The sequence below is a fragment of the Dipodomys spectabilis genome, unplaced genomic scaffold, assembly GCF_019054845.1.
Source record: "Dipodomys spectabilis isolate Male_0828 unplaced genomic scaffold, ASM1905484v1 ptg000002l, whole genome shotgun sequence".
NCBI lineage: Eukaryota > Metazoa > Chordata > Mammalia > Rodentia > Heteromyidae > Dipodomys > Dipodomys spectabilis.
This window is the reverse complement of record NW_024870679.1, coordinates 15723063-15749789: the sequence shown is the minus strand read 5'-3', so window position 1 is coordinate 15749789 and position 26727 is coordinate 15723063. Positions and strand designations below refer to the sequence as shown.

Sequence of the window (26727 nt, the reverse complement as noted above, 5' to 3'; positions counted from 1 at the left end):
AAATCTTTGTTAACTCCTAAAAATTTAGTCATTATTTTAAAAGTTATATTTTAAATACTCCAACACAAAATGTATACAGATAGGTTTTACTCTTTCTGTATCTGGAGAAAGGGGTGTTTGTGTATGTGTGTAGTACTTGTAAAAAGTGAAGATCTTTTTTGGGACTCTAGAATTTATTTAGTATTTAAATGTAATAATTTCTGTTTGTTTTGCTTTGCTTTGTTTTTTTGGTGATGGTTATACTCTAGCATCTCCAAGAAGGACGAAAAGCTCAACAATACCTTGATATGTGCTGGAAACAGATGGATAATGTGAGTTAGTGTGTTTAGTTTAATTTTGTAATCTAGATTACCCTTAAATTCTGTTTACTTATATCTGTTTGAATTTAATATGTTTCAATATATGATTCATAATTTGACAGTTTTTTGAGATTTTTTTTATCATAACCTGTAAAGAATAAACAAAGGATGTGAGATCAATATGTCATTTTTGTTCTGTGTAACTCTATGAATTCTCTAATCTTTATATCACTATAAATGTGTAGTGAGACTGTTTTAGACTTTTAGTAGTTCCTCTTAACTATATTTTTTTTCTTTTTGTATGTTTTTTATTGTAGAAATACTGTACAGAGGGGTTACAGTTACATGAGTAAGGTAATGAGTACCTTTCCTATAGAGCATTGTTACCTCCTCCTTTATTTTTCCCCTACCTTTTAACTATTAATGAAGGAAGAAATAGTAGGGAAACAGTGATATATATTTGACTGAGAGAACCAAGATTCTAGTTCTAGAAAATTTTCTTAGGATTTAATTTCTTTGACCTCATTGTTTTTCAAATTCTTTATTGTGATTAAGTGATTACATAAGTTCCCAAATTTCACAGTATTGTGGGATAGTGATGCTTAGTTAAAGTCACAAACGCATTCTAACTTTCATGGGAGAAATTGTCTATCATGGTCTATAACATTTATGAGTTCTATGAGCTTTGACAATACAGTTATTTCTTCCACATTGGGTGATATGTACATTTGTTTTGCATAGCGTCAGCTATTCCCTCTTTCCCACTTGTTCCCTCCCTCTCGTCGCTGCCATTGAGTTGCTTAGTTCATTTTGATCAAGGTTCAGTGCAGCTGATGGGTCCCGCTGTTGTATGTTTTTCCCTGATTCCCTCTAGTTCTGTGTCCTCCTCCTGGTTTCCCTCTGGTGTACACATATATACCATATATGTGATCAGCAGCATGGGGTTATTTAGTAGTGATTCAATCAGATTAGTGGAAGTCCTTTGTTTCTCAAGTCTTATTAACTTTGTCGTATCACCTTACGTTTTGGATTTAACATCCACTTATCAGGGAAACCATGTGCGCTTGTCTGTTTGCTCTTGGCTTACCTCGCTCAACATGATTTCTTCTAGCTCCATCCATTTCCCTGCAAATGCCATTATTTTGTCCTTTCTAATGGCTGCATAATATCCCACAATTTTTGGATCCATTCATCTATGGTGGGACACATGGGTTGTTTCCATATCCTGGCTATTGTGAATAGTGCTGCAATAAACATGAAGGTGTATGTGTCCTTGTATACTGTTTCCTGTTGTTCAGGATAGATGTCTAGAAGTGGTATGGCTGGGTCATAGGGGAGGTCAATATTTAGCTTTCTGAGGACCGTCCAGACTGCTTTCCAAAGTGGTTGTATAAGTGTACATTCCCCCCAGCAGTGTAATAGAGTTCCTCTTTCTCCACATCTCCTCCAGCATTTGTTGTTTGCTGACTTTAGGATGTGGGCCATTCTGACTGGTATCTCAGGGTTACAACCAGGGATGGTGAACATTTCCTCATGTGTTTCTTTGCCATTTTTATCTCTTCTTCTGAAAAGTCTCTTTAGTTCCCTTGCCCATTTACTAATCAGTTTGTTAGGTTTGGGAGGTTCTTGAGTTCCCTGTATGTACTGGATATTAACCCCTTGTCTGATATATTCCTGGTAAATATTTTTTCCCAGTTGTTGTCTTTCTAGCTTGGTTGCTATAACTTTAGCTGTGCAGACTTTTTATTTTAAGGTAGTCCCATTTGTCAAGTCTCTCTCCAATTTGTTGTGACCCTGTGACTCTGTTCATGAAGTTCCTGCCTGTGCCTATAAGTTCAAGTGTCTCTCCTACTCTGTCCTGCAGTAGTTTCAGAGATTCAGGTTTGATGTTAAGGTCTTTAATCCATTTTGAGTTGATGTTGGTGCATGGTGATAGGCTGGGGTCCACTTTTAGTTTTCTGCATGTGGCTGCCCAGTTTTCTTAGCACCAGTAGTTGAAGAGGCTGTGTTTCTTCCACTGTGTGTCTTTGGCTCCTTTGTCAAATATCAGCTGACCGTAGGCATGTGGTTTTATTTCTGGATCTTCTGTTCTATTCCATTGGTCTTCCCGTCTGTTTTTGTGCCAGTATCATGCTGTCTTTGTTATGGCTCTTTAGTAGAGTTTGAAGTCCGGCATGGATATCCCTCCCATGTTGTCTTTTTTGCCTAGAATTGTTTTGGCTATTCTAGGTCTTTTGTTGTTCCATATGAATTTTTGGACTGTTTTCTGTATTTCAGAAATGTATGTAATTGGGATTTTAATAGGAATTGCATTGAATTTATATGTTAATTTTGGCAGTATGGCCATTTTCACTATATTAAGTCTGTCTATCCAAGAGCATGGAAGGTCTTTCCATTTCCTGGTGTCCTCTGTAATTTCTTTAAGTTTTTATAGTTTTCATTAAATAGTTCTTGTACATCTTTGGTTAGGTTAATTCCTAAATATTCAATTTTTGAGGGGGTTATTGTGAATGGGGTTGCTTCCTTTACTTCCTTCTGTGCTTGTACATTGTTGGCGTACAGGAAGGTGACAGATTTTTGTGGGTTGATTTTGTATCCTGTTACTTTGCTGAAGTAGTTTATAATTTGGAAGAGTTTGGGGATGGAGTTTTTGGGATCATGAAGGTATAGTATCATGTCATCTGCAAAAAGGAATAGTTTAACTTCTTCTCTATGCAGATCCCTTTAATGTCTTTTTCTTGCCTTATTGCAGTGGCTAAGGGTGCTAGAACTATATTGAAGAGGTGTGGAGACAGTGGACATCCTTTTCTATTCTTATTTTCTCCAGAGCTTTTAACATGAATGAATGTTGTATCTTATCAAAAGCCTTTTCTGCATCAATGGAGGTAATCAGGTGATTCTTGACCTTGGATCTGTTGATGTATTGGATTACATTTATTGATTTACGTATGTGAAACTATCCCTGCATCTCTGGGATGAAGGCTACCTGGTCGTAGTGTATGATTTTTTTAAATGTGTTTCTGGATTCTGTTAGCTAGAACTTTGTTAAGGATCTTTGCATCTGTGTTCATCAAGGAGATTGGTCTGTAGTTCTCTTTTTTGGTTGGGTCTTTGCCTGGTTTGGGGATGAGTGTGATATTGGCATTGTAGAATGTTTTTGGGATAGCTCCTTCCTTCTCTCCTTCTCTGAAGAGCTTGAGTAGTATGAGTATTAGTTCTTCTTTAAAGGTTTTATAGAATTCCGTTATGAACCATCTGGTCCTGGGCTTTTCCTTATTGGAAGACTTCTGATTGCTTCCTGTATCTCCTTGTAAGATATTGGCTTATTTAATTATTTCTTCTTTGCTCAGTTTGGACAACTTGTATTTTTCTAAAAATGCATCCATTTGTGCTAGGTTTTCTTTCTTTAGAGAGTATAACTTTTGAAAATAGTTCTTTATAATTGTTTGTATGTCTTGGGTATTTGTTGTGATTTTTTTCCTATGGCATCCCTGATCTTGTTGATTTGGATTTCCTCTCTTCTTAATCTTGACAAAGGTCCATCAGTTTTATTTATTTTTTCAAAAACCAGCTTTTTGTTTGGCTAATTTTGGCTATGATTCTCCTATTCTCTATTTCATTAATTTCCACTCTTACTTTGATTATCTGGCTCCATCTAGTAACTTTAGGTTCCATTTTTTTCCATGTTTTTCTAGCAGTTTTAATTGCACCATGAGATTATTTACTTGGTCTGTCTCTATTTTCTTGATGTGGGCACTGAGGGCAATAAATTTGCCCCTCAGGACTGCTTTTGCTGTATCCCACAAGTATCTTTGTGATGTGTACTCATTTTCATTGAATTGTAGGAACTTTTTAATTTCTTCTTTAATTTCTTCTGTTACCCAGGTGTTGCTTAGTAGTATTCTGTTCAATTTCCATGTATTTGAGTAATTTCTGTGGTATGTTTTGTTATTGAGAACTAGCTTGATTCCACTGTGGTCGGGATTGTGTCAATCCCCTTGTATTTGCTTAAGTTCCTTGCATGAACCAAGGTATGGTCTATTTTGGAGACAGTTCCATGAGCTGCTGAGAAGAACGTGTACTGTGTCGTTTTAGAGTGAAATACTCAGTAGATGTCTTGACCTCATTTTTTAGTGTGTGAAAAATGAGGAGACTGAACTAAAATATATAAGGTATATGTTTCTTTTAGTTAATCTGTAATTCTAAAAATGATCCTAATTTAAGCCTGCCAATCAGAGAAAAAAAGATAGCTTGATGCTGGTGGTTCACGCCTGTAATCCTAGCTACTCAGGAGGCTGAGTTCTGAGGATTGCCAGCTTGGGCAGGAAAGACTGTGAGATGCATCTCTAATAAACCACCAGAAAACTGGATATGGCGCTGTGGATCAAGTGGTAGAGTGCTAGCCTTGAGCTGAAGAGCTGAGTGACAGCGCCCAGGCCGAGTTAAAGCCCCAGGACCAACAACAACAACAACAACAACAAAAATAGAAAAGAAAAATACTTTAGGGCATTGAAGTATATAATAATTTGGGGCTGGGAGTGTGGCTTAGTGGTAAAGTGCTCGTCTATGGGCTGGGAAGGTGGCTCAGTGGTAGAGCGCTTGCCTTGCATGCTCGAGGCCCTGGGTTCGATTCCTCAGCACCACATAAGCAAAAAGAAAAAAGCCGGAAGTGGCGCTGTGGCTCAAGTGGTAGAGTGCTAGCCTTGAGCTGAAGAGCTGAGGGACAGTGCCCAGACCCAGAGTTCAGGCCCCACGACCGGACCCCCTCCCCCCCCCCAAAAAAAAAAGTAAAAAAATAAAGTGCTCATCTAGCATGCATGAAGCCTTGGGTCTGATTCTTCAGTACCACATCAGCAAAACAAGTCAGAAGTGACGCTATGGCTCAAGTGGTAGAGTGCTAGCCTTGAGCAAAATAAGCTCAAGGACAGTGCCCAGGCCCTGAGTTCAAGCCCCAGGACTCCCCCCTCCCAAAAAAAAAAAAAAAAAAGTACAAACATTTAAAATTGTTCTAAGGTACTTGCTAATGTGTTTTTTCTTCAAAGTTCTGATATATTGTAATTGGAAAAAGAAGATATCTAAATGGAACATTAGACTCTTTGCTTAAAATGTTGTGCTAAATGATTTTTTGTTTTGTTTTGTTTTTTTTTGGTCAGTCTGGGGCTTGAACTCTGGGCCTGGGCGCTGTCCCTCAGCTCTTCAGCTCAAGGCGAGCGCACTGAGCTATACTGCCACTTCCGGTTTTCTGGTGGTTTATTGGCGATAGGAGACTCACGGTCTCTCCTGCCTGGGCTGGGTTTGAACCGCAATCCTCAGATCTCAGCCTCCTGAGTAGCTAGGATTACAGGCATGAGCCACTAGCGCCCAGCTGTGCTAAATGATTTTTATAGTATAAAACATTCTTTTTGAACTTCTAAGTTTTGAAGCAATTTTCTTTTTACCAGCATATTTTTCTGATAATTTTCAATAATTATCATGAAGGAAGTTTTTCATATTGTTTAGTCTGTGATTGATAGGGGAAAAAAAGACTTGTTTAAGATTGAAAGTTGTTAAACACATGTATATATTTGCAGTATTTTTTTTTTTTGTTGGTGGTGGGGCTTGAACTCTGGGCCTGGTATTTGCAGTATTTTTATCTTTTCCTTCCTTTTTTAAAAAAAATGGCCTATTTCAGAGTTTAGATTAATCTTCTACTGTTAATTGACACTAATAAAAGATTCTTTACCAGTGCTGATGGAGAATCAGGTGTAATAATAATCTGCTTTCATTTTTATCTTGAGTTTCTAATTGGTCTCAGTAAGACTTTTAAGGAATGTTTTTATTGATTAAATTTTAAATTGCATTCATTAGCATTTTTATTATTTGACACCTAATGAATGTGCATATGTGTTTCATTTGCACAAAACAACAGACTCCTACACTCGAGATCTTGTTGTTCTTTAAAAATTGGTGTCACAAATCATTGTTGATGATATGTGCTGACTTGCCTTTCAAACAGATGACAGTTAATAAGAAAGGTTGCAAAGTCCTAAGTAAGTGAGAATCATCAAAACTCTTCAAGGCATTGTGTGGAAAAAAGGGTGTCTTCAATCCTATAAATGCTTGTCCTTTACATGTACTAGTCCCTGGTTAGATAAAATAAGTATGATTCTTGTTTTTGTCAGGGTTGCAGTCCAGGGAAGGAGATTGACAGATTAATTTCTGCCTATATGTAGGAGCAAGTAAAGAATCTTATTTCCTAATTCTGTGTCTTGTTTAGTCAAGAGAACAAAAAAATGTAGACTTCCAAACAAGTCTGCAATAATTGACTAGAGATATAAATAACTGGGACAGTGTGACATGATAATGAAATAGGCAGCCCTTGCAATTCGCATGAGGGCAGAGGAAAGCAGCATGTGAGAGAGATCTTGAAAGAATGGTCAGAGACTGAGAAGATGAAGGTTTCAGTGCTAGTTAGGATGGGCACACATTTATAAGAACAGAGCCCAGAAGTGGAGCAGGTCCAGAACTGACAAGAAGTTCAAACGTGTGACCGAGGGGCTGAATGATCTTTTCTGTTTGCTTTGGCAGTTTGGCAGTTTGCCTTGATGGCTAACACTTGACTTTAGGTAGCAAACACCCTCTCCTCAAGTAAGCTGTACCCAGAGACATTTCTTTTCCAACTGTCCCTTTTTATTAGGGAAGTAAAAAAAAAAAAAAAAATCCAGAACCCCCCAGCAGACTTCTTCATAGATACCTTTCATGACATTGGATTACTTGTTCATGCTCCAGTTATTTTTAGCTTCTATATTAGGAAGCAGGTTCTATAAAGTAAGGGTAGAAGAACAGAGGTGGCAATTATCAGTCTGCCCACCAAAAGCATAATTAAAGAAGACATGTTTTTTGGAGTATGTCTTGAATTGTATAATGATATGCAATATTATTTAATGGTTAAGGAAGTGTTTTAAAAAATACTGATATGCTATGATAGTTTTACTGTTACAAGAATATTATTATCCAGGTGTATCCCACAAATAAAGATACTTAATATAAAAATACTTCGGTTGAGCCCAGGTGCCTAACTACTCAGGAGGCTGTGATCTGAGGATCATGGATTAAAGCCAGCCTGGGCAGGAAGGTCTGTAGTTCTCTTAACTCCAATTAGTCATCAAAAAGCTGAAAGTGGAGCTTTGGCTCAAGTGGTAGAATGCTAGCTTTGAGCAAAAGAAGCTGGGGGACAGTGTCCAGGCCCTGAGTTTGAATCCCAGGATCAGCAAGAAAAAAGTTCTCTGTAACTAGCCTCAATTTCTACCAAAATTATAGCTCATAGCTGCTGGTAAATACAAAATGTCAGATCTTTCTTCAGAGCAACTTCAGACTACGAGTAGGCAAGAAATTGGAAGAGGCTTTCTCTGGAGAATCCCAATCAACTAGAGACAGAAAAAAAAAATCATTATAGATACTGTTCCCAGGGGTTTCCAAAGAAACTATCTGACCATTTCACCTTAAGGGAAGACCATAATTCACCAGCCTCACCTGTAGAGCCTTCAATTTACTTTTTAAACAATAGCATATAGCCAAAGATTCCCCAGACATTTAAAGAAACATCTAATTGTGCACATCAGAGATCAAAATGAATGTTCAGGGAAAAAAAACTCAGAGGAAACAGGAAATGAACATTAAAAACAAGGAAAACGAACATGTTAATTTTCTCAGTGGGGATAGAGGGAATATTAAATTTATGAACATAAGGTTAGCCTACTATTTAAGAATATAAAGAAGACAAGGGCTTGGGTGTTGGTGGCCTGTAATCCCAGCCACTCAGTTGGCTGAGATGTGAGGATCGTGGTTTAAAGCCAGCTGCTGGGACAGTAAAATATGTGAGGCATTTATCTAACCACCAAAACAGCAACAATAACAACCCCCCCCCCCCAAAAAAAAAAACCAAACCACAAAAGGTAGAAGTGGAGTTGTTCAAATGGTAGAATGATAGGCTTGAGCAACAAGCTCAAGGACAATACTGAGGCCCTAAATTCAAGCCCCAGGTTCCGCTCACACCCACAAAAAAAAATTCATGTAGTAGAAATAAAAAACTCACTAAGAAGAATGAGAGATGAAGTCTAAGAAATCTCAAAAGACCAAAAATGGTAGGGATTATAATGTAAAAGTAAAAATAATCTAAAATTAGAGGATAAACTTGCCAATTTCATTTTCAATATAATAAGCTTCCTGAATGGGTCAAACTAAGTCAAGAAAATGTCCCTTAAGTTGAAAGACATGTTTCCTGTGTATCTAACACAGATCTAATCTATATGATTTCAAAACATGATATCAGAGAGAGAGAGGGAGGGAGGGAGGGAGGGTCACATAGGAAACTAGAAAATAGTGGAATAGGACTTTTAAACTTCTGAAGAAAAATGATTTCTACTTAGAAATTCTATACACAGCCAACTTTTATAAATGAAAAAAAAATGGTAAGGACTATGGCTAATGCATTAGTGGTTTCCTAGCATGTGTAAGGATCTGGATCATTCATTCTCCAGTACTAGAAAGGAGGGGATGAGTGTGGTGGGGGATGGGGAATGGTGGTAAAGGCAATTTTAGTCATAGAGACTCAAAAACTTCTAAGAAACTTAGGAGGCTGCTGTTGACCATGTTGCTGCAGAATGAAGAAGTAAAACTAGAAAGGAGAAACATGGAACTAGGAACTAGGTCTGAATAGGACAACAGTATACAGGAATCCCCAGGATCATGGAAAGGGGAAATCCCAAGGAAACAGCTAAACACTAGGTTCAAGTTAAAAAAAGAAAGAAAGAAAGAAAAAAGAATGCTGAGAGGCTAGAAATGTGGCTTAGTAGTAGTATGCTTGCCTAGCATGCATGAAGCCCTGGGTTCCTCAGTACCATAGAAAAAGCTGGAAGTAGCACTGTGGTTCAAGTGGCAAGAGTGCTAGCTTTGAGCAAAAGAAGCTCAGGGACAGTGCCCATACCCTAAGTTCAAGCCCCAGGACTCGCAAAAATAAAAAAGAATGCTCTGAGACAAGTTTAATCAAGAGAGAATGAACTTGACAGAATTCCTAATATGTTAGAATTAACTTTGGAGACATTTAAAATGGAGGAGGATTTATTAAATTTAAATTGGGAAGACTTATTAAAGTGCATTGGAAATATATCTATGTATGTATATATATTCATATGGATATGGATATAGATATACATACAGCGATAGAATGGCTCAGTAAGTAGCTTTTACAAGTCAAAGTTTATTTTTACATGATCTCAGTCTAGGCAAATGATATTCCTGTAGAACTTAACAGAAACAATACCACACCCGTTTGGAGGGAGACTTTATATCTCAACTCAGTATCCTACTCAAAAAGTATAAAAGCAGGTATCACAATCAACCAATGAAATTTAAAAAGGAACAAACTAAAAATGACGTGCTGAAAGTGAGCTTATAATAAAAAACATACATTTTTGGTGGTTGGGGGGGGGCAAGAAATGAGATTTATACTTATGTATATGAGATATAATGTGTCTTTTTTCCTTGATAGTCTATAATTATAGTCTGCTGCTTATAACACAGATTTGTTGTAATAGTTATTTTCTAATTTCATAAAGACAAATTTTACTTTTAGTGTGCAGTTAATTTCTACACAACACACAGTGGTAACATTTTAAAGTTATTTAAACAAATTAAATCTATTTTATGCCTCAGTGTGATGTTTGAATTTTTTTTTTTTTTACAGAGTAAAAAGAAGTTTGAAAGAGAATGTAGAGAGGCAGAAAAGGCACAGCAGAGTTACGAAAGATTGGATAATGATACTAATGCAACCAAGGCAGATGTTGAAAAGGTAAGGGGACATCATCCAGTTCAGCTTTGAAATCAAAATATTGCTTGTAAAGCCAGGCATGAGTGGCTCATACCTATAATCCTAGCTATTCAGGAGGCTGAGATCAGGATTGTGATTCAAAGCTAGCTCGGGCAGGAAAAGTCCATGAGACTCCTATCCCCAATTTATCCACCAAAAATCTGGAATTGAACCTGGAATTGTTGATCAAGCAGTATAATACATCTTGAATAAAAAAGCTAAAGGAAATGCCTGGTTCTTAAGTTGAAGCCGTAGTTAGTTTCTCCTTGGTCCCCTCCCCGCCCATACATTTCAAGAGATAAACTGCAGTGGAGAAAGGTGGCTCAGTGGTAGAGCGCTTGCCTTGCATGCATGAGGCCCTGGGTTGGATTCCTCAGTACCACATAAGCAGAAAAAAAAAAGCCGGAAGTGGTGCTATGGCTCAAGCGGTAGCGTGCTAGCCTTGAGCTGAAGAGTTGAGGGACAGCGTCCAGGCCCAGAGTTCAGGCCCCACGACCAGACCCCCCCCCCCAAAAAAAAAAAAAAAAAAGAAATAAACTGCATCTAAGTCTGAAATATACAAATATCTGCCTATTAAAAAAAATATATATATATTGACCTGAGAAGGAAATGTTGATTGATTAATTATAACATCTGAACTATATTCAAAATGTAGAAGAGAGAAGTTGACACTGGGATTGTTTGGCCCATCTCAGACTTGGGTATAAACCCAAGATGTGTCAGTTGAGAATGTACATAGGGTTTGAGGAGTGTGCCTCACCAACTTTTTTTTTTAATTGTGAAAATACCGTATAGAGGAGTTACAATTACATGGGCAAGGTAATTAATGAGTACATTTCTTTTTTTAAATTTTTATTTTTTTGTGAAAATACTGTACAGAGGGGTTACAATTACATGGGCAAGATAATGAGTACATTTCTTATCAAGCATTGTAGCCTCCTCCTTTGTTTCCCTTGTCCATCCCTTCCCATCCTCCCCCTGCCCCCCCACCCAGTCCTTCCCGCTTCCCCCTCCACCACCAAAGTTGTAATGAGTACATTTCTTATCAAGCATTGTTGCCTCCTCCTTTGTTTCCACTTCCCATTCTTACCCATTTACCCCCTCCACGTCCCCCCACTCCCCCAACTTTAAAGAAGAGAAAGCATGGTAAACCTGCCAGAAGGGCATGGTAGCTGTTTATTCATTGATGCTGCACATTTGTTGGTAGAATTAACCCTTTGACCCCCGGGGCGAGAGGGGGAGGGCTTCCTATGTGCTCTTTATCTTAGAATATTTGACACAGAGACAATGATGAGATGTTGAACCTTACTTCCTATAGTTGGAAATATTAGAAGACCATCCTTCTTATATATCTCCTTTGGATTTTACAGTTCCCTAAAGGATTAGAGTGAAAAAAAAGAACAAAGGGAGAGAGAAATAATTTTTATTTTTATTTATTTATTTATTTATTTTTGGATCCGGTTGTGGGCCTGAACTCTGGGCCTGGGCGCTGTCCCTCAGCTCTTCAGCTCAACTAGCGCTCTACCACTTGAGCCACAGTGCCACTTCTGGCTTTTTTCTTTTTGCTTATGTGGTGCTGAGAAATAATTTTTATTTCCTGCTTACCACTTTGCCAGTGAGAAAAAGAATTCTTTAAACATATCAATTGTAGGTTATAATTACATTACAGGTCTTTTAATCGTAACTATTTTACTATTCTTAATGACCTATACCTCTAACAGCATGTCACCTTGTCACTGAATATGTACAATCTTAAGTCAGTTTGCTCTTTGCTTTTTGCTGTTTTGTATTATGTCTTAAAAATTATTTTTAAGTAGTTGTACAAAGGGGTTTCAACTCAACATACCAATTTATGAGCATCTTCATCAATATCATAGCCCCCTTTTTTTTGTCCTTTCAGTATTAGGATTTGAACTCAGGGCTCACTACTTGTAGTGCAAGTGCTCTATCACTTGAGCTACTTTTTTGCTTTTAGTTTATTTTCTCAGTAGGATCTTCTGCTTTATTCCTGGGGCTAGTCTCAGACTATAGCTCTTCTGTCTTGGCCATTCTTGTAGTTGGGTTTATAGGTATGTTACCACCATGCCTGGCTTGTTGAGACAGGACCTCTGTTAACCATTTATTTATTCCTTTATTTGTTTGTTTATTTATGGCCTTAACCCATAATATCTTGTCTCCTCCTCATGTATAGGCATGAACTGCCATGCCTGGCCTTGCTCTGGCATTATTCATTTGCAGGTGTTTTTTGTTTTGTTTTTGTCATTGGTAACTATTTGGATCAATTTGCCTCTAGGCCAAACAGCAGTTGAACCTGCGCACACATATGGCTGATGAGAATAAAAATGAATATGCTGCACAGTTACAAAACTTTAATGGAGAGCAACACAAACATTTCTATGTGGTAATTCCTCAGATTTACAAGGTAAGTTTTATCCATATGGCTTTATCTAGTTTGAGTGAAAAGAATTAGCATTTTATTTTTTTATACTTTTTTATTGTAAAAATGCTGTACAGAAGGGTTACGGTTACACGAGCAAGGTAATGAGTACGTTTCCTGTTGAGCATCGTTGCTTCTTCCTTTGTTTTCCCCCTACCATCCCTTCCCTCCCACCCAACTACATGCCTGCGCCGCCGCCCCCCCCCCCCCCCCCCCCCCAGCATTTAATTTTTTTTCCCCTCAGTTCTGTAGGTTAAATCCAGGATCTTGTGCAGGTTAGAGGGACATTTTACTACTGAGCTAAATGCCCAGCCATAAAATTTAAATTTTAAACCTTATTCATCAGAGTTTTCTAAGTTTACTAGTTATTAGGAATGGTGATCTGAGGAGTAAATTTTTTGTTACTTTTAAATCATGAATTTTTCTGAATTATTGTCATAAATAGCCCACTAAAACATATTATAATCTGTTTACCTAAAATTGGGATGTAGCTTTTTGATCCCAAATCATTGTCTTTGGCATTAGCACAAGTGGTAGGAATAAAAATAAATTGTTTCTGCTAGTTTGACTTCTGGCTGCTTGTCTTGTTGCCTCTGTTAGATCACAGCTAAATTGTAATTCAGGATCATCCTTTAATGATAGCAGATGCCAAACAGGTAAAGACCAGAGACCTTTCATCAAGATAAAATTATATTAATGCTTTGTCTAGAAGAGAAATTAGGGGAAAGAGATTTAGTAAAACAGTGTTGCATGTAGTTGTACCTAGGAGAATGGAGTGTATGTAGAATGTCAGCCCATTGATACTTATTTTTCCTTTGTAAGGCATTATGGAAGTACAAAGGAAGCAGAGTCTGTGTTGGTAGACTAGAATTGGATATCAGATCACTTCCATCTGGAGCAGCAAGCCTGCCTGTCCTCACTGTAATGACTTTCTAGGCTTACTAGCTATTTTCATAGTCTAGGGAAGTCTGTAGTAACTATCTTTTGTGTTCCGGTGCCTGATTATTTTGTTTGGAATTTACTGTGGAATAACCTCGGTATTTTTCAATGCCAGGAGCCTTTTTTTTTTTTTTTTTTTAATGCAGGTCTCAAATTTCCAGGTTTTGGGAAGTAATTAAAAAGGAACTATGGTGTGAAGGCTATGGGAATTTGAGGACTTGAGCAATGTGGCTGCTTCCTCGGAAAGCCAAAGGTTATTGTTGGCAAAAAAAAGAAAAAGTATCAAAAAAGAAATCATTAAGCTCTTGAACTTCATTGCCCCAACTAGTGGCCATGGATTTTGAATTGTGGGGGTTCTATGTATTGCCATTTTGGCCATGTGACTTCCTGATTTTCTTGTTTCCTAAGCTCTTTAGTAATTACTATAATCATTAAATTATGGTTGTCTTGGTACTCATTTGCATGTAATCAACTGCAAATGCTTTGTCTAGCTAGATTGTACCAAAGTATTCTAAACTCATTTAAGAGATTGAAGGTCTTAGCCTTAAGTGTGTAGTGATTGAGATAAAGGTCTTATGTCTTCAAAAGGAATTTTTACTAGAGATATAAGAGCTCATAAGAACTACCCTGGGTTAGCTGTAGGGTGCTTGCTTAGCATGCACGAAGCACTGGGCTCAATTCCTCAGCAACACATACACAGAAAAAGCCAGTGGTGCTATGGCTGAAGTGGTAGAGTGCTAGCCTTGAGCAAAAGAAATTCAGGGACAATGCTTAAGATCTGAGTTCATTGAGTTCAAGTCTCAGGACTGGCAAAAAAATAAATGAAAGAACTACTTTGGAGGGTAAAAGGTAGAAGAGGTATGGTTAGAAATTTGGTAGCTATAGGAGTAATTTTAGAAGACATTATTGCTTGGTTTTTGGATGTATTAAAGCCCTGAGGATTTCTTTTAGTAATTTTTATGAGGCCTCGAATTCTAAGAATTATAAGTCTATATAGCACTTGTCAAGAAGTATTAGAATAGATATCTTCAATTATTTGAGGAGAGTCACTTCAAAATGGTAAAACAAAACAATTTTTCTTTTCTTTTTTAAAAAAAATTCTGAATAGCAACTACAAGAAATGGACGAACGAAGGACTATTAAATTAAGTGAATGTTACAGAGGATTTGCAGATTCAGAACGCAAAGTTATTCCTATTATTTCAAAGTGTTTGGAAGGAATGATCCTCGCAGCAAAATCTGTGGATGAAAGAAGAGTAAGTGCTGATAAGTCTTTGAATAAACACATTTGGTTTGGGTGTATGTTTAAGTTAATGAAGTGAGATGAAAAAGTAATAAAATGATCTTGGTTCTAAGTTATATTCTTTAGGACAAAGTCTCACAATAAGTTAGACTCTGGACTCTCAGTTATATTCTATAGGAGACTGAATTTTAAGGACTATTCAAACTGCTACATTTCTAAATCTGAAAAAAATATATTCCTAGCTCTCTTGTTCCCCCACTAATTTTTCACTTCTCTTTGTCTCTCTGTCTCTCTCTCCTCTCCTTTCTTTCCTTTCTTTTCCAATCCTGGGACTTGAACTCAGGGCCTGAGTACTGTCCCTTCTTTTGCTCAAGGCTAGCACTCTACCACTTGAACCACAGCGCCACTTCTGGCTTTTTCCGTTGAGGTGGTACAGAGGATTCGAACCCAGGGCTTCATTCATGCTAGGCAAGCACTCTACCACTAAGCTACATTCCCAGCCCTAATTTTTCATTTCTAACCCAAGAATGTATCTTATGAACTTTTTGTTACAAATTGCACTATTTAGTGAAAGTTTAGAGAAAGACATGGTTGGGTAGATTTATTTAGCAGAATGACTTGAACACAGGAGTTGGTATTTAAGCTGGATCAAGAACTGTGGATCAGGACTGGGAAGGTGGCTCAGTGGTAGAGCGCTTGCCTTGCATGCCTGAGGCCCTGGGTTCGATTCCTCAGCACCACATAAGCAAAAAGAAAAAAGCTGGAAGTGGCGCTGTGGCTCAAGTGGCAGAGTGCTAGCCTTCAGCTGAAGAGCTGAGGGACAGCGCCCAGGCCCAGAGTTCAGGACCACGACCAGACCCCCCCGCCCCCCCCCAAAAAAAAAAAAAAGGAAAAAAAAAAAGAACTGTGGATCAAAGACTTTGTATGTAGAAGAAATGGGAAATAAATCTAATCATATTGCATCTAATTCCCTAGCTATGGGAATTTGGGGACTTGAACAATGTAGCTGCTTCCTAGGAAAGCAAAAGGTTATTGTTGACAAATAGCAACTGTAAAAAAATACCAGTCTTGTGTCTGGTGATTTTTCAGTAAATATGGGTTGTCCAAAAAAGTACGAGGGAGGAACAAGAGAAAAGAATTAGTTTTGTGGGGAGGTATCACATATGCACGCTTCCCAGCAAGCGTATCAAATAGATATTAGTGATGATCCTTTAGTAACTAGTAGAATCCTTAAATTTACAGAAAAGGAGAATTTTTGGCTTCTTCAGTTGGGAGTTCCAAAGTATACACTTGTGTGTTGTATTGTGTGTGTGAAACGCATATGTAGGCTATTTGTAACTTTCAGGTATTTTTCTATTGGGATTAAAATACTGAGGGCTTATTATAAATTCATAGAAAATTATTTACATTGAACTTTTGGTGATTATTATAGAAGTATGTCTTAAATCTTTATTTCCTTAATGTTGATTAAAGTTTTGAAAACCAATATGGTATTATGGGCAGATGAAATGGTTTAAAAATTTTGTTTCTTGTATGTAGGATTCTCAAATGGTGGTAGACTCCTTCAAGTCTGGTTTTGAACCTCCTGGGGACTTCCCATTTGAAGATTACAGTCAACATATTTACAGAACCATTTCTGATGGGACCATCAGCACATCCAAACAGGAGAGTGGGAAGATGGATGCCAAAACCACAGTAGGAAAGGCCAAGGGCAAATTATGGCTCTTTGGAAAGAAGCCAAAGGTAAAAGTCATAAAATTCCTATATACTAATCAGATTTTCCTAGTAAGTCAATAAATTAATATAGGCATTGACTGGATAAGAGCTTACTATTTATTAAAGGAGGATAAATATTTTCTGTTTGAATGATTTGCTTACCTTTCACTTATTATCAAACAGTTTATTTCAGTAAAAATTATTTCTATATTTAACATTTGACCACCACATAATGATGAAATATTAACTAAGTTGTTAATTTCTGGTTAAATTGTAGGCTTTTTGAAATTTTATTTGCATATAGTTCCATCAGAATTTCTAAGGAGGCATGATCTGACAAAAACACCACTGAAATAGCCAGTCTTGGAATGAATGGTTAACCAGAGTTTCAATAAATGTCAAATTGGATCATGTAGCCTGGACTGACAAAATTACTTCTCTTATCCATATGAGTTTTTAAATGAGAAAGGAAGGGTTCTGTTCTTGATTAGTTGAAATAAAAAATGATCTCTAGCTTGCTAAGAAAATTTCACTCCTCTTGTCAAACTTGGGCTTTTTATGTGTCATTTGTTTTAGGTAGGTAAACAGCCTAGCAGTCATCAAATGGATTAATGAGTGGTTTGTCCTTCTCCACAGTTAAGTGCTTGTAGTTGTGTCATAGAAAGGAGAATAGATGGATACCTTTAGTCTGATGGATATGCTATACTTAACAAAGAATACTTGATAACTTTAAGTCTTTGATCAACTTGATTATGAATAGTTATAAATGCCTTTAAAAGCACAGTTGCAGTTTGATCAGGCTTTAGTCATGGTTTTAATAATATTGTCCAGTCAAGAAGCTGGAAATTAGTAGACTTTTTATAGTCAGAGTAGCTACAGGAGTTTGAGGTACAAGCAATACAAAAAGTTACTTTAAAGAGGATGAAATAAGTGTAACATTCAAATAGTCTGAGAAGGGAAACCATGCACATAATGAAAATATCTGGCCTATTTATGATAATCAATTGCAGTTTTAGTATTATGTGTGATAACACTAGCCATACCCGCTGCTTTTATCTCTGGACAAGGACAGGTTAGGTATGCCTGTATAAGAATCTATCGTGGTACTGAATCTCTAGACATCAGAAGAGAACCTAAAAAATCTACCTCACATTCTTTAGTGTATTTTTATTTTTAGTGTATCAGCTTGTAAGAAATCAAGTGAAATGGTATAATTTTAAAAGTAAAGTTGACATTTAAAATGGTAGTTTTGGGCAAAAATTTGTTCACTTTTTAATAATAATAAACATTTTATTTGAGGTATATTTTGTGAAAAGTATGTTACCAAAAATAGAATTTTCATTTAGGAAAGAACTATGCACATTTGGCTTATTGATTCCTTTCTTTATTTCCATATTAGCCACAGTCCCCACCCTTAACCCCTACTAGTTTATTCACATCCAGTACTCCTAATGGGTCCCAGTTTCTCACTTTCTCCATTGAGCCCGTGCATTATTGTATGAATGAAATAAAAACAGGGAAGCCCAGAATTCCTTCTTTCAGAAGCCTCAAACGAGGGGTAAGTTTAATGATGGGTTGAAATGCATGATGGCCTATTGTGTGTGTAGTGTGGCTTTTAATACTCTCCACCCTCATTATAAGGCTCCGTTAAAAACACCACAGAATCAAGTAGAGCTGTCCCGAGTTAAATACAACTCCTCTTGGTAACATTTGAAATGCTCAACCCTAAAAGAAATGGTATTATAAAGAGGGTGTTGGGTACAATCATATTTTAGCTATTTTTTTCATTTATGTGAAATCATATGTCCACCATTGTCTTGTAATGTATTTACATTTTTAAGACTTTCAGTAATTTGTCACTGGAGTTACTCTTGTAATAATTTATCAGTAATGATAACTACACCTGACAATTTAAAAATAATACTTTGTTGACAGTAAAATATCATGCTTGATTTTAATTGCCCTTTTTACTTTTAGAAGCAGAAAACATAATTTTGAAAAGCTTAATAAAAAAACTAGGATATGATGACATCTGTCATCTCAGCACTTGGCAAGTTGAGTCAAGAGGGTTGCAAGTTCAAGACCACCTGGGGTGCAGGGAAATTAACTGTTTTTGAGACTGTCTCAAAATAAACTAAAGTTTAAACATAGGCATATTAAATATAAAGACTGCTTATAAAACATATCAGAAGGTACTTTGGAAATTTTAAAGCCTAGAAAAATACTTCGGTATTACTGAGTAATGTTTACATAGAATTTGCTTTCTTGAACCTTTTTTTTTTTAAAGAAACCAAACAATTTTTACCAGAATTTTCTCGTTCTTTTCTTTTAAAAATTGGCTAGTTTGTGACATTTGCATAGTCAGAGAACTCAGCCAATGAAAATTTATATAGACTAGCAAAATACAAATACAATATTGTTTCTTAGCAACAACTATACTGTACTACTGATAATTATTACTCTGTTGGTGAAACTAACCCCCTTTCCTATCCTCCCTCCCTTCTTTGTGGGAGTTGATCCCAGAGCTTTGTATATGCTGAACACTTGGTTCTACCACTGAACTCTCAGACCACTAAAATTTGAGTTGACCCTTATTTATTTATTTATTTATTATTTTATTTTATTTTTTTGGTTGGTTTTGGGGCTTGAATTCTGGGCCTGGGTGCTGTCCCTGAGCTCTTCAGCTCAAGGCAAGCGCTGTACTCTTGAGCCACAGCACCACTTCCAGTTTTCTGGTGGTTAATTGGAGATGAGAATCACATGGACTTTCCTGCCCTGGCTGGCTTTGTACTATGATCCTCAGATCTCAGCTTCCTTAGTAGTTAGGATTACAGGCATGAGCTACTGGCGCCTGGTATGACCCCTAATGTTTGAGTTTTAAGGTGTGTTCTTAATATTTCTAACCTATAGTTTATTTTCATCTGTAAGATTTTCCTGACATTTGGAAAACCTAAATATGATAATCATAGATGAGAAATCAGTGTCTTATCACTGTCAAAAGTCTGATTATGCTAGATATGGTAGTACACACCTATAATGCATGCCTATAGTCCCAGTACTTGGAGGTGAAAACTTGTTGGATCATGAGATCCAGGCCAGCAGGAGCTACATACAGAGTGAGATCCTGTCTCAATCCCCACCCCCCACTCCCACTCCCCAATAAAAAAGAAGTCTAGTCCTTAACAGTAATACATCAAAATTGGATTTTTCCTTCCCTTCTCTCTGTCTCTCTCTCTCTCTCTTTTTGCCTTCTCTTTCTTTTTTCCCTTTTTTCCTTTCTTTAGCTTTTTCTGATCTCAAATTGCATTTTGGACATCTGTAGAACAAAGTATGTTTGCTTAGTCAAGATTATATTATTATCTACATTTCTATTAAAACAATATAACAAACTTACCTGGAGTCAGTAGTGTAGAGTAACATTCTAGTATGCTACTAGAAGTTACAAAGGCTATGTTGCCTTTGTGACTTTTTCCCTTGGAAGTGTGAATATGTGTGCATCTGCCTAACCTAATTCTGTATGACTACAGAATAGGCTAAAGAGTCCCTGTGGATGGATCTGCATTACTCCTCCCAGTATGCTAGTCATCACTTCCCATAGACCCTTAAAACTTGTTTGAAAGAAATCATATTCAGAATTTCTGTTGCCTAAGTTAGGGTAGAATGGGTAGAATTAATTCTTGTGTTGTTTCTCTGTGCCATAGATAGGAAGTGAGTATAATTCTATTAAAAAAATAGTTTCGCTGGGCACCATTAGCTTATACCTGTAATCCTAGCTACTCCCGAGGCTAAAATCTGAGGATCACAGTTTGAAGCCAGTCCAGGTAGGGAAGTCTAGTTAGCCACCAAAAAGCCAGTTAGCCACTAAAAAGACACAAGTAGAGCTTTGGCCTTGACCAAAAAGCTAAGGGACAGCAATCAGGCTTCACATTCAAGCCCTGGTACCAGTACCCCCCACACCCTCCAAAAACAAAAAAACTTAACACATTTAGAACTAGTTTAAATTTTATTCTATTTTTTAATTTCTATGGCACTGAACATTGTACCCAGAGCCTGCTACTTGGCTAGACGAGCACTTTACCGCATGAGCTACACCCCAAACTCAGTATCTTCATTCTTGTTGAACTTTGCAGGTAGAATTTTACAAATACAGTGAATTTTACAGTAACTAAAATTATTGGCTTGATCATTATTTTTTATATGTTGCTTTAATTTTAAATATTCACATATTTTTATAGGGTCCTAGTATTAGAAGGCTGAAATTTCCTCCTGGTTTTAGTATTAGTATCCTAGCAAAGAAGCAAGCAGCATGTTTGAGACACCCCAGCTGGGGAGTGGGGAGTAGATGATGCACAAGAGGAAAGTATGCTGTGTTGGATCATTGGCATTGAGATTTTGTTGTTTCAATTGCTATTTGGAATTTTACTAGATATCAAAACTAACCCAGAGATCTTTTTCTTTTGCTTAAGAATTTTATCAATACAGAAGAACTCAGAAAGAAGAAAGTAAACTTTAAATAAGTCAATTTATGTGTTTTTTAACATGAATTTTTGTACCCATTAACTTTATAGAATAGGTCTTGAGGTTTCTTAAGGCTCGTGAGATATTCAGGAACTTGCTTCTGTATTTGTTAGACATTGTAGTGTCTGCATTTCCCAGTATCAGTAAGGAGATGAGGATTGTCACATGAGAGTAATGGTGTTTGAGCTTGACTTTGGGGCCAGTGGATTTTTCTGAATGCTAATTTCTTTCTGTGAGATTACAGTATAAACTTTAATGGATATTTGAGGAATATATCCATGCCTAATTTTAATACATAAACTAACATTTTTACCCTAAACTACTACTTTTGGTTTTCATTAAATCATTCCTCTTTAAAGTAATAGATCTATCTAGTAATAGGAAGTACATATTTTGTGTCTTAAACTATTCATGACCTTATAGACTTCCAGAGTTTTTTTTGTGCCTGGCCTGGGGCTTGAACTCAAACTTAGATAATGTCCATGAGCTTCTTTGGCTCAAGGCTAGTCCTCTACCTACCACTTGAGCTACAGCTCCACTTCTGGCTTTTTAGGTAGTTTAGTGGAGATAATAGTCTCACAGATTTTCCTGCCCAGCTGGCTTTGAACCTGAATCCTCAGATCTCAACCTCCTGAGTAGCTAGGATTACAGGCATGAGCCACCAATGCCTGGCTTCCAGAGTATTTTTTAAAAATATATATATGTATTTAAAATATATTACTGATTTCCTTTGTAGTTCTTTTGCATTTATTAATATTCAGTGATTATGTGAAATTTTATAGTCTATAAAAAATAAGAGTACAGTATTTTTGTATTGAATATGTTTTACTTAAAAAATACACACTACATTTCAAATATTTTTACAAAGAACTGAAATTTTCAGTGAATTATAAGATGATAGTTCATTGGTAGGAAAACTACATTAGCTAAAATGGAAATTTTTATTTCAGTTGTAATTATTTTAGAAATATATATCTTAGATATATTAGGAATATATTACAGAAATTATTAAAAATGCAGCACTGGAAAGAAAACTGGTGAAAATTATCATAAGAGATAAATCAAATACTTTATTTCTTGTCCTATATATAAATTTAATAGCATTTAAAGAATACTCTGAATATCTTACCTTAAACCTTTCATTTTCTCACTGTTAATTTCATTATAGCAAAATAAATTACGTTTTTTATTCTTAAAACTACTGATAGTCTAAAGAATGTTAAAACTTAGTTTGGAAAGATAATGCATAGCAAATGTCATCTTATTTTCATAACCATTAATATCTATGGCCAACTCATCAGAGATAAGGGGTAGATATTTTTACCAGATATTTATTAAATTTCTTTCAAAATTTTACATGAAATTCTTCCTTATGTTTCTCTACTATTTTTCTTAAACATTATTACTTAGAAAACAGGGACTAAATGTAAAAAAGAATTTTTATTGTGATACTGGGAATTGAACCCAGGACCTTGTGCATGCCAGGCAATCAGTCCACTACTGACATTCATCTCTAGCCTGAGAAATGAAAAATTTAAGGGCTACTAGTCAAATGTGTGAATGTGAAGATTAATTTTGTAAAGCATGCTTCATATGATGTAACCTCTGTGTGTGTGTGTGTGTGTGTGTGTGTGTGTGTGTGTGTGTGTGCGTGCGTGCGTGCGCGTGTGTATGTGTGTTATTCTATTAAGTCCATTGTTCTCTTCCGATTGTTATTTCATATTTCAGAATAAATTTTATTTGCTAAAAGTTTTCGGTGTTTTTTGATGCACATTGTTTTCAGAATAAAAGCTAAAAAATAGAAACTATTTTTAAAGCTAAATTCAACCTATATGTTATATTTGTGTCTGTTGGGAGGTATGTCTAAAGAATTTAATTCTGGGTAACTTTTTTTATTTTTGTCAGTTGTGGGGCTTGAACTCTGGGCCTGGACGCTGTCCCTTAGCTATTCACTTGAGCCACAGCACCACTTCCAGTTTTCTGGTGGGTAATTGGAGATAAAAGTCTCATGCCATTCCTGCCCTGGCTGGCTTTAAACCGTGATCCTCAGATTACAGCCTCCTGAGTAGTATTATAGGTGTGAGCCACCAGTACCTGCCTAATTTACTTATTTTGATAATGAATTTTTAATGTGGCTATCACTAAAAAAAAAGCTAAAAAATGATACGCTTGGATTCCTGTGATATATTTAATTTCACAATGGTGTTTGGAATATGAAAATTCAGATGATAGTATTTTCTTTAATTGTTGGGAAGGCCACTCAGTTTTTCACCTAAGATTTTCTTTTTAAATAGTTAATTACTAAATCTTTTATATTCAATTTTTCAAATGCTGGTACTTTTTGAAAATTTTGAAAAGAATAAGTAAAACCTACTTAAAACATGTTTCTTCTCTTATTTTAGAGAGAAACTATATTAATAGATTCCAAATTGTGATAGAATTCTATAAAATACCATGAAAACAGGAATTTTGCATCATTGATATAATGATTATTTTTGAGTTTTAATTCAACTTAGAAAATATCTGCCCATTATCATCAGTGTGTGCTGCTTTTTCTTTTTTGCAAGTAATTTGCTTTTCCAAAATGTGCTTAAAATTGTTTTTTTTTTTTTCTAGCATAATTGTTTGGATTGCGAAATTTACATGATTTACATGATTTATTTTAATATTTTAAGAATATAGGTTATTGCATCTCCTGGATTACAGTTTCATGTGAATAATTTACCATTTCTTTCTGTTTTCCATTGAACTATTCAGTGGTCGGTGAAGATGGTAAGCCTTGTGTGCTGATATATATATATATACTATGCCAACATTAAAAAAAAAAATCTCTAAACATTGTTTTAATGCAAAACAGTGGTGAAGTACATCCCGCATTTTCACCTTGTTTGTGTGTGTGTGTGTGTGTGTGTGTGTGTGTGTGTTTTAATATTTATTACAATATTATTACAAGTACCTCTGAATGTCAAAGATTAGAAAATGTGGTTAACTGTCATCAACCCTTTAAATACTTAAATGTTCTTGATTGGAGTCCTTGTCATGCTATAAAGTTACATGGTAGAGCAAGAGTTCATGTTATGCAGAAATAAAACTTAGAAACTAATTTACTCAGCTCTCAGCACCCTGTCTAATGATGATATAAATTTGATTTGTAGCTTATTACAAGATTACTAGTATTCTTCAAAAGAGTTAGAAAAAGGTTTCCTAAATTTCATTTATGGAGTCATTGCTCTACAACTGAACGGGAACAGAAACAAATAATGCAATTTGTGTGTGTGTGTATGTGTGTGTGTGTGTGTGTGTGTGTGTGTGTGTGTATATATGTGTGTGTTGTTCCTCTCGTTATTTCAGATTGATGGGCCTACTTTATGAAGAACTAATTCCAAGTTATTGATTGCATAAGAACAGAGACTTACAGACAATTACAATTGAGCCTTTTATAAAATCCTTTATAGTAAGAGACTGTTGAATGCCTGGGAGGGCTTCTTTATACCCATAGGAAATGCAGTGATTTAGTGCTTGTTTCCTGTGTAAGAGTAGGTTGTAATGTTGAACTGGAGTATGAGATATCTACTGCAGTAAAGTTATAACAGTGTTTGGTTAGAGAAAAGCAGAAATGTGATTTATTCATGGCTAGTTCTGAAAAAATACTGCATTTCTGGAAAAAAAAAGCTTACATTGAAATGTATTTCATCATTTCATAAAATATTTTTCAAGGTTTTCAGAAATATTTTTACAAATATGAATTAAGGCCTGGGTGCCGGTGGCTCATTCTAGCAACTCTAGCAACTCTGAGAACTGTGGTTCCAAATCAGCCCAGGCAGGAAAGTCTGTGAGACTCTTATCTCCAGTTAACCACCAAAAGCCAGTAGTGGAGCTGTGGCTCAAGTGGCAGAATGCTAGCCTTGAGCAGAAAAGCTCAGAGGCAGCACCTAGGCCCTGAGTTCAAGCTCTGGGACCAGCACACAGACAAAAAAGTTTCTCTTTGACACATACATAATAACTTAAGAAACAAATTTTAGCATTCCTTTGTTTATATAGATTGATTGGTATTGTTATTTCTGGTAACTCTAGACAAACCAAACCACTTAGACAGGTGCTCTGCTTTTTGCCTGGAAGCGTGTTGATTGTTCTATGGTACATAAGCTGCTAGGGAAAAGAGTCTAGGGATTCTGTTACTAATTAATTTTTGCATTTGTCATGTATCATTCTAAAAGTGAGGTTTTCCTTTTTAAAAAGTAGTAAGTAAAACTAGCTTATAAATAGTGAAATACAGCCATTATAGGCCTAAGTGTCCCAAAGAACAAAGATGCATTTCAGTTTGGAAGTTTATTTCAGCAATGCCTTAAAAATTCTTAAAAGAATAATTTTGAAGAGGAAAGAAATATATCAATTTTTGGAATATATTCAATATTGCTAATATTGATTCTGTTATAATTTCTAGTAGCTAAATGCAAATGACTGAAATAATATTGAACAGGAAAAAGAGAGCTGGGTATGGTAATTCAGCACTTGGGAAGCTAAAATAGGAGGTTCTCAAGTTCAAAGCAACGCCTACACTACATATCAGACCCTGTTCCAAGAAAAGAGGAAAAGACATTTGTATAAAAGTTTTACTCTAAATACTGACATTTATTTCTTAAATTATGTGATTTTTTGTTTATAAAAATATTTTTAAAATTCATACGTCAAGAATAACTTCTTGAGCCAGGCAATGGTGGCTCATACCTATAATTCTAGCTACTCAGAAGGCTGAGATCTGAAGCTTGCAGTTTGAGACTAATATTGGCAGGAAAGTCCATGAATCCTTGTCTCCAATGAAACACTTTCCCTACCTCCTAACTCCCCCCTCTCCCCCCAAACTGAAGTGGTAGAGTGCTAGCCTTCAGTAAAGAGGATCAGGGATATCACCTAGGCCCTGAGTTCAAGCCCTAGGACTGGCAGAAAAAAACAACAACAAAAGACAAAGCAAAACTTTACTGAAGGATTGGGCATGGTGGTGCATGCTTATAGTCGATTTGAAGAGCTGAGGCAGGAGCATTGCAAATTCTAAGCCAGCCTGAGCTAAATACTGAGATCCTGTTTCAAAAGAAAAGAAAAACATGAAGAGGTAGTGGTGATAAACAGAATATAATTAATAGTGGAGCTGGGTGTTGGTAGCTCATGTTTGTAATCTTAACTACTCATGAGGCTGAGATCTAAGGATCGTGATTCAAAGCCAGCCTGGGTAAGAAAGTCTATGAGACTCTTATCTCCAATTAATCACCAGAAAACCGCAAGTGGTACTGTGGCTCAGTGTCTACACAGAGCCCTAACCTTAAGCAAAAGAACTCATATTGCACCGAGGCCCTGAGTTCAATCCCTATGATGATGAAAAAAGTGCATATAATACTATTCTATGGAATTATATATATATATATATATATATATATATATATATATATATATATAAAATATCTGTGGAATTATTACAATGGAAACCCCTTTATACTATTAATTAGTATGTTAATAAGAAGGAAAGGAGAAAGATGGATTAGATCCTTCCTATTTTTTCTTTCAGGAGCAGCTGAGAGATGTTACTTGATTTTACATATGGAAAATTGCAATAATACTCCATGTGTGAATGCAATTTTTTCCTCAGTAGATTGTCTTACCTCTTGTTTTTTAATGATTAAAATTTGTTTTGATTCTAAAGAATGATTTAATAAAAATAATCACTTAAAAGACTA

The 26727-nt window shown here is 36.1% G+C and overlaps 1 protein-coding gene across 2 annotated transcripts in view; it reads left to right on the top strand.

The window, feature by feature from the left end:
- Window positions 1–26727, top strand: part of Fnbp1l (formin binding protein 1 like) — an 89562-nt gene that overhangs the window by 47117 nt on the left and 15718 nt on the right. For both annotated transcript variants that reach the window (XM_042677199.1, XM_042677191.1), the window contains exons 5-9: window positions 249–311; window positions 10024–10128; window positions 12440–12568; window positions 14631–14777; window positions 16304–16507. In XM_042677199.1, the coding sequence (XP_042533133.1) occupies window positions 249–311; window positions 10024–10128; window positions 12440–12568; window positions 14631–14777; window positions 16304–16507 (648 nt within the window). The remainder of the gene's footprint in view (window positions 1–248; window positions 312–10023; window positions 10129–12439; window positions 12569–14630; window positions 14778–16303; window positions 16508–26727) is intronic.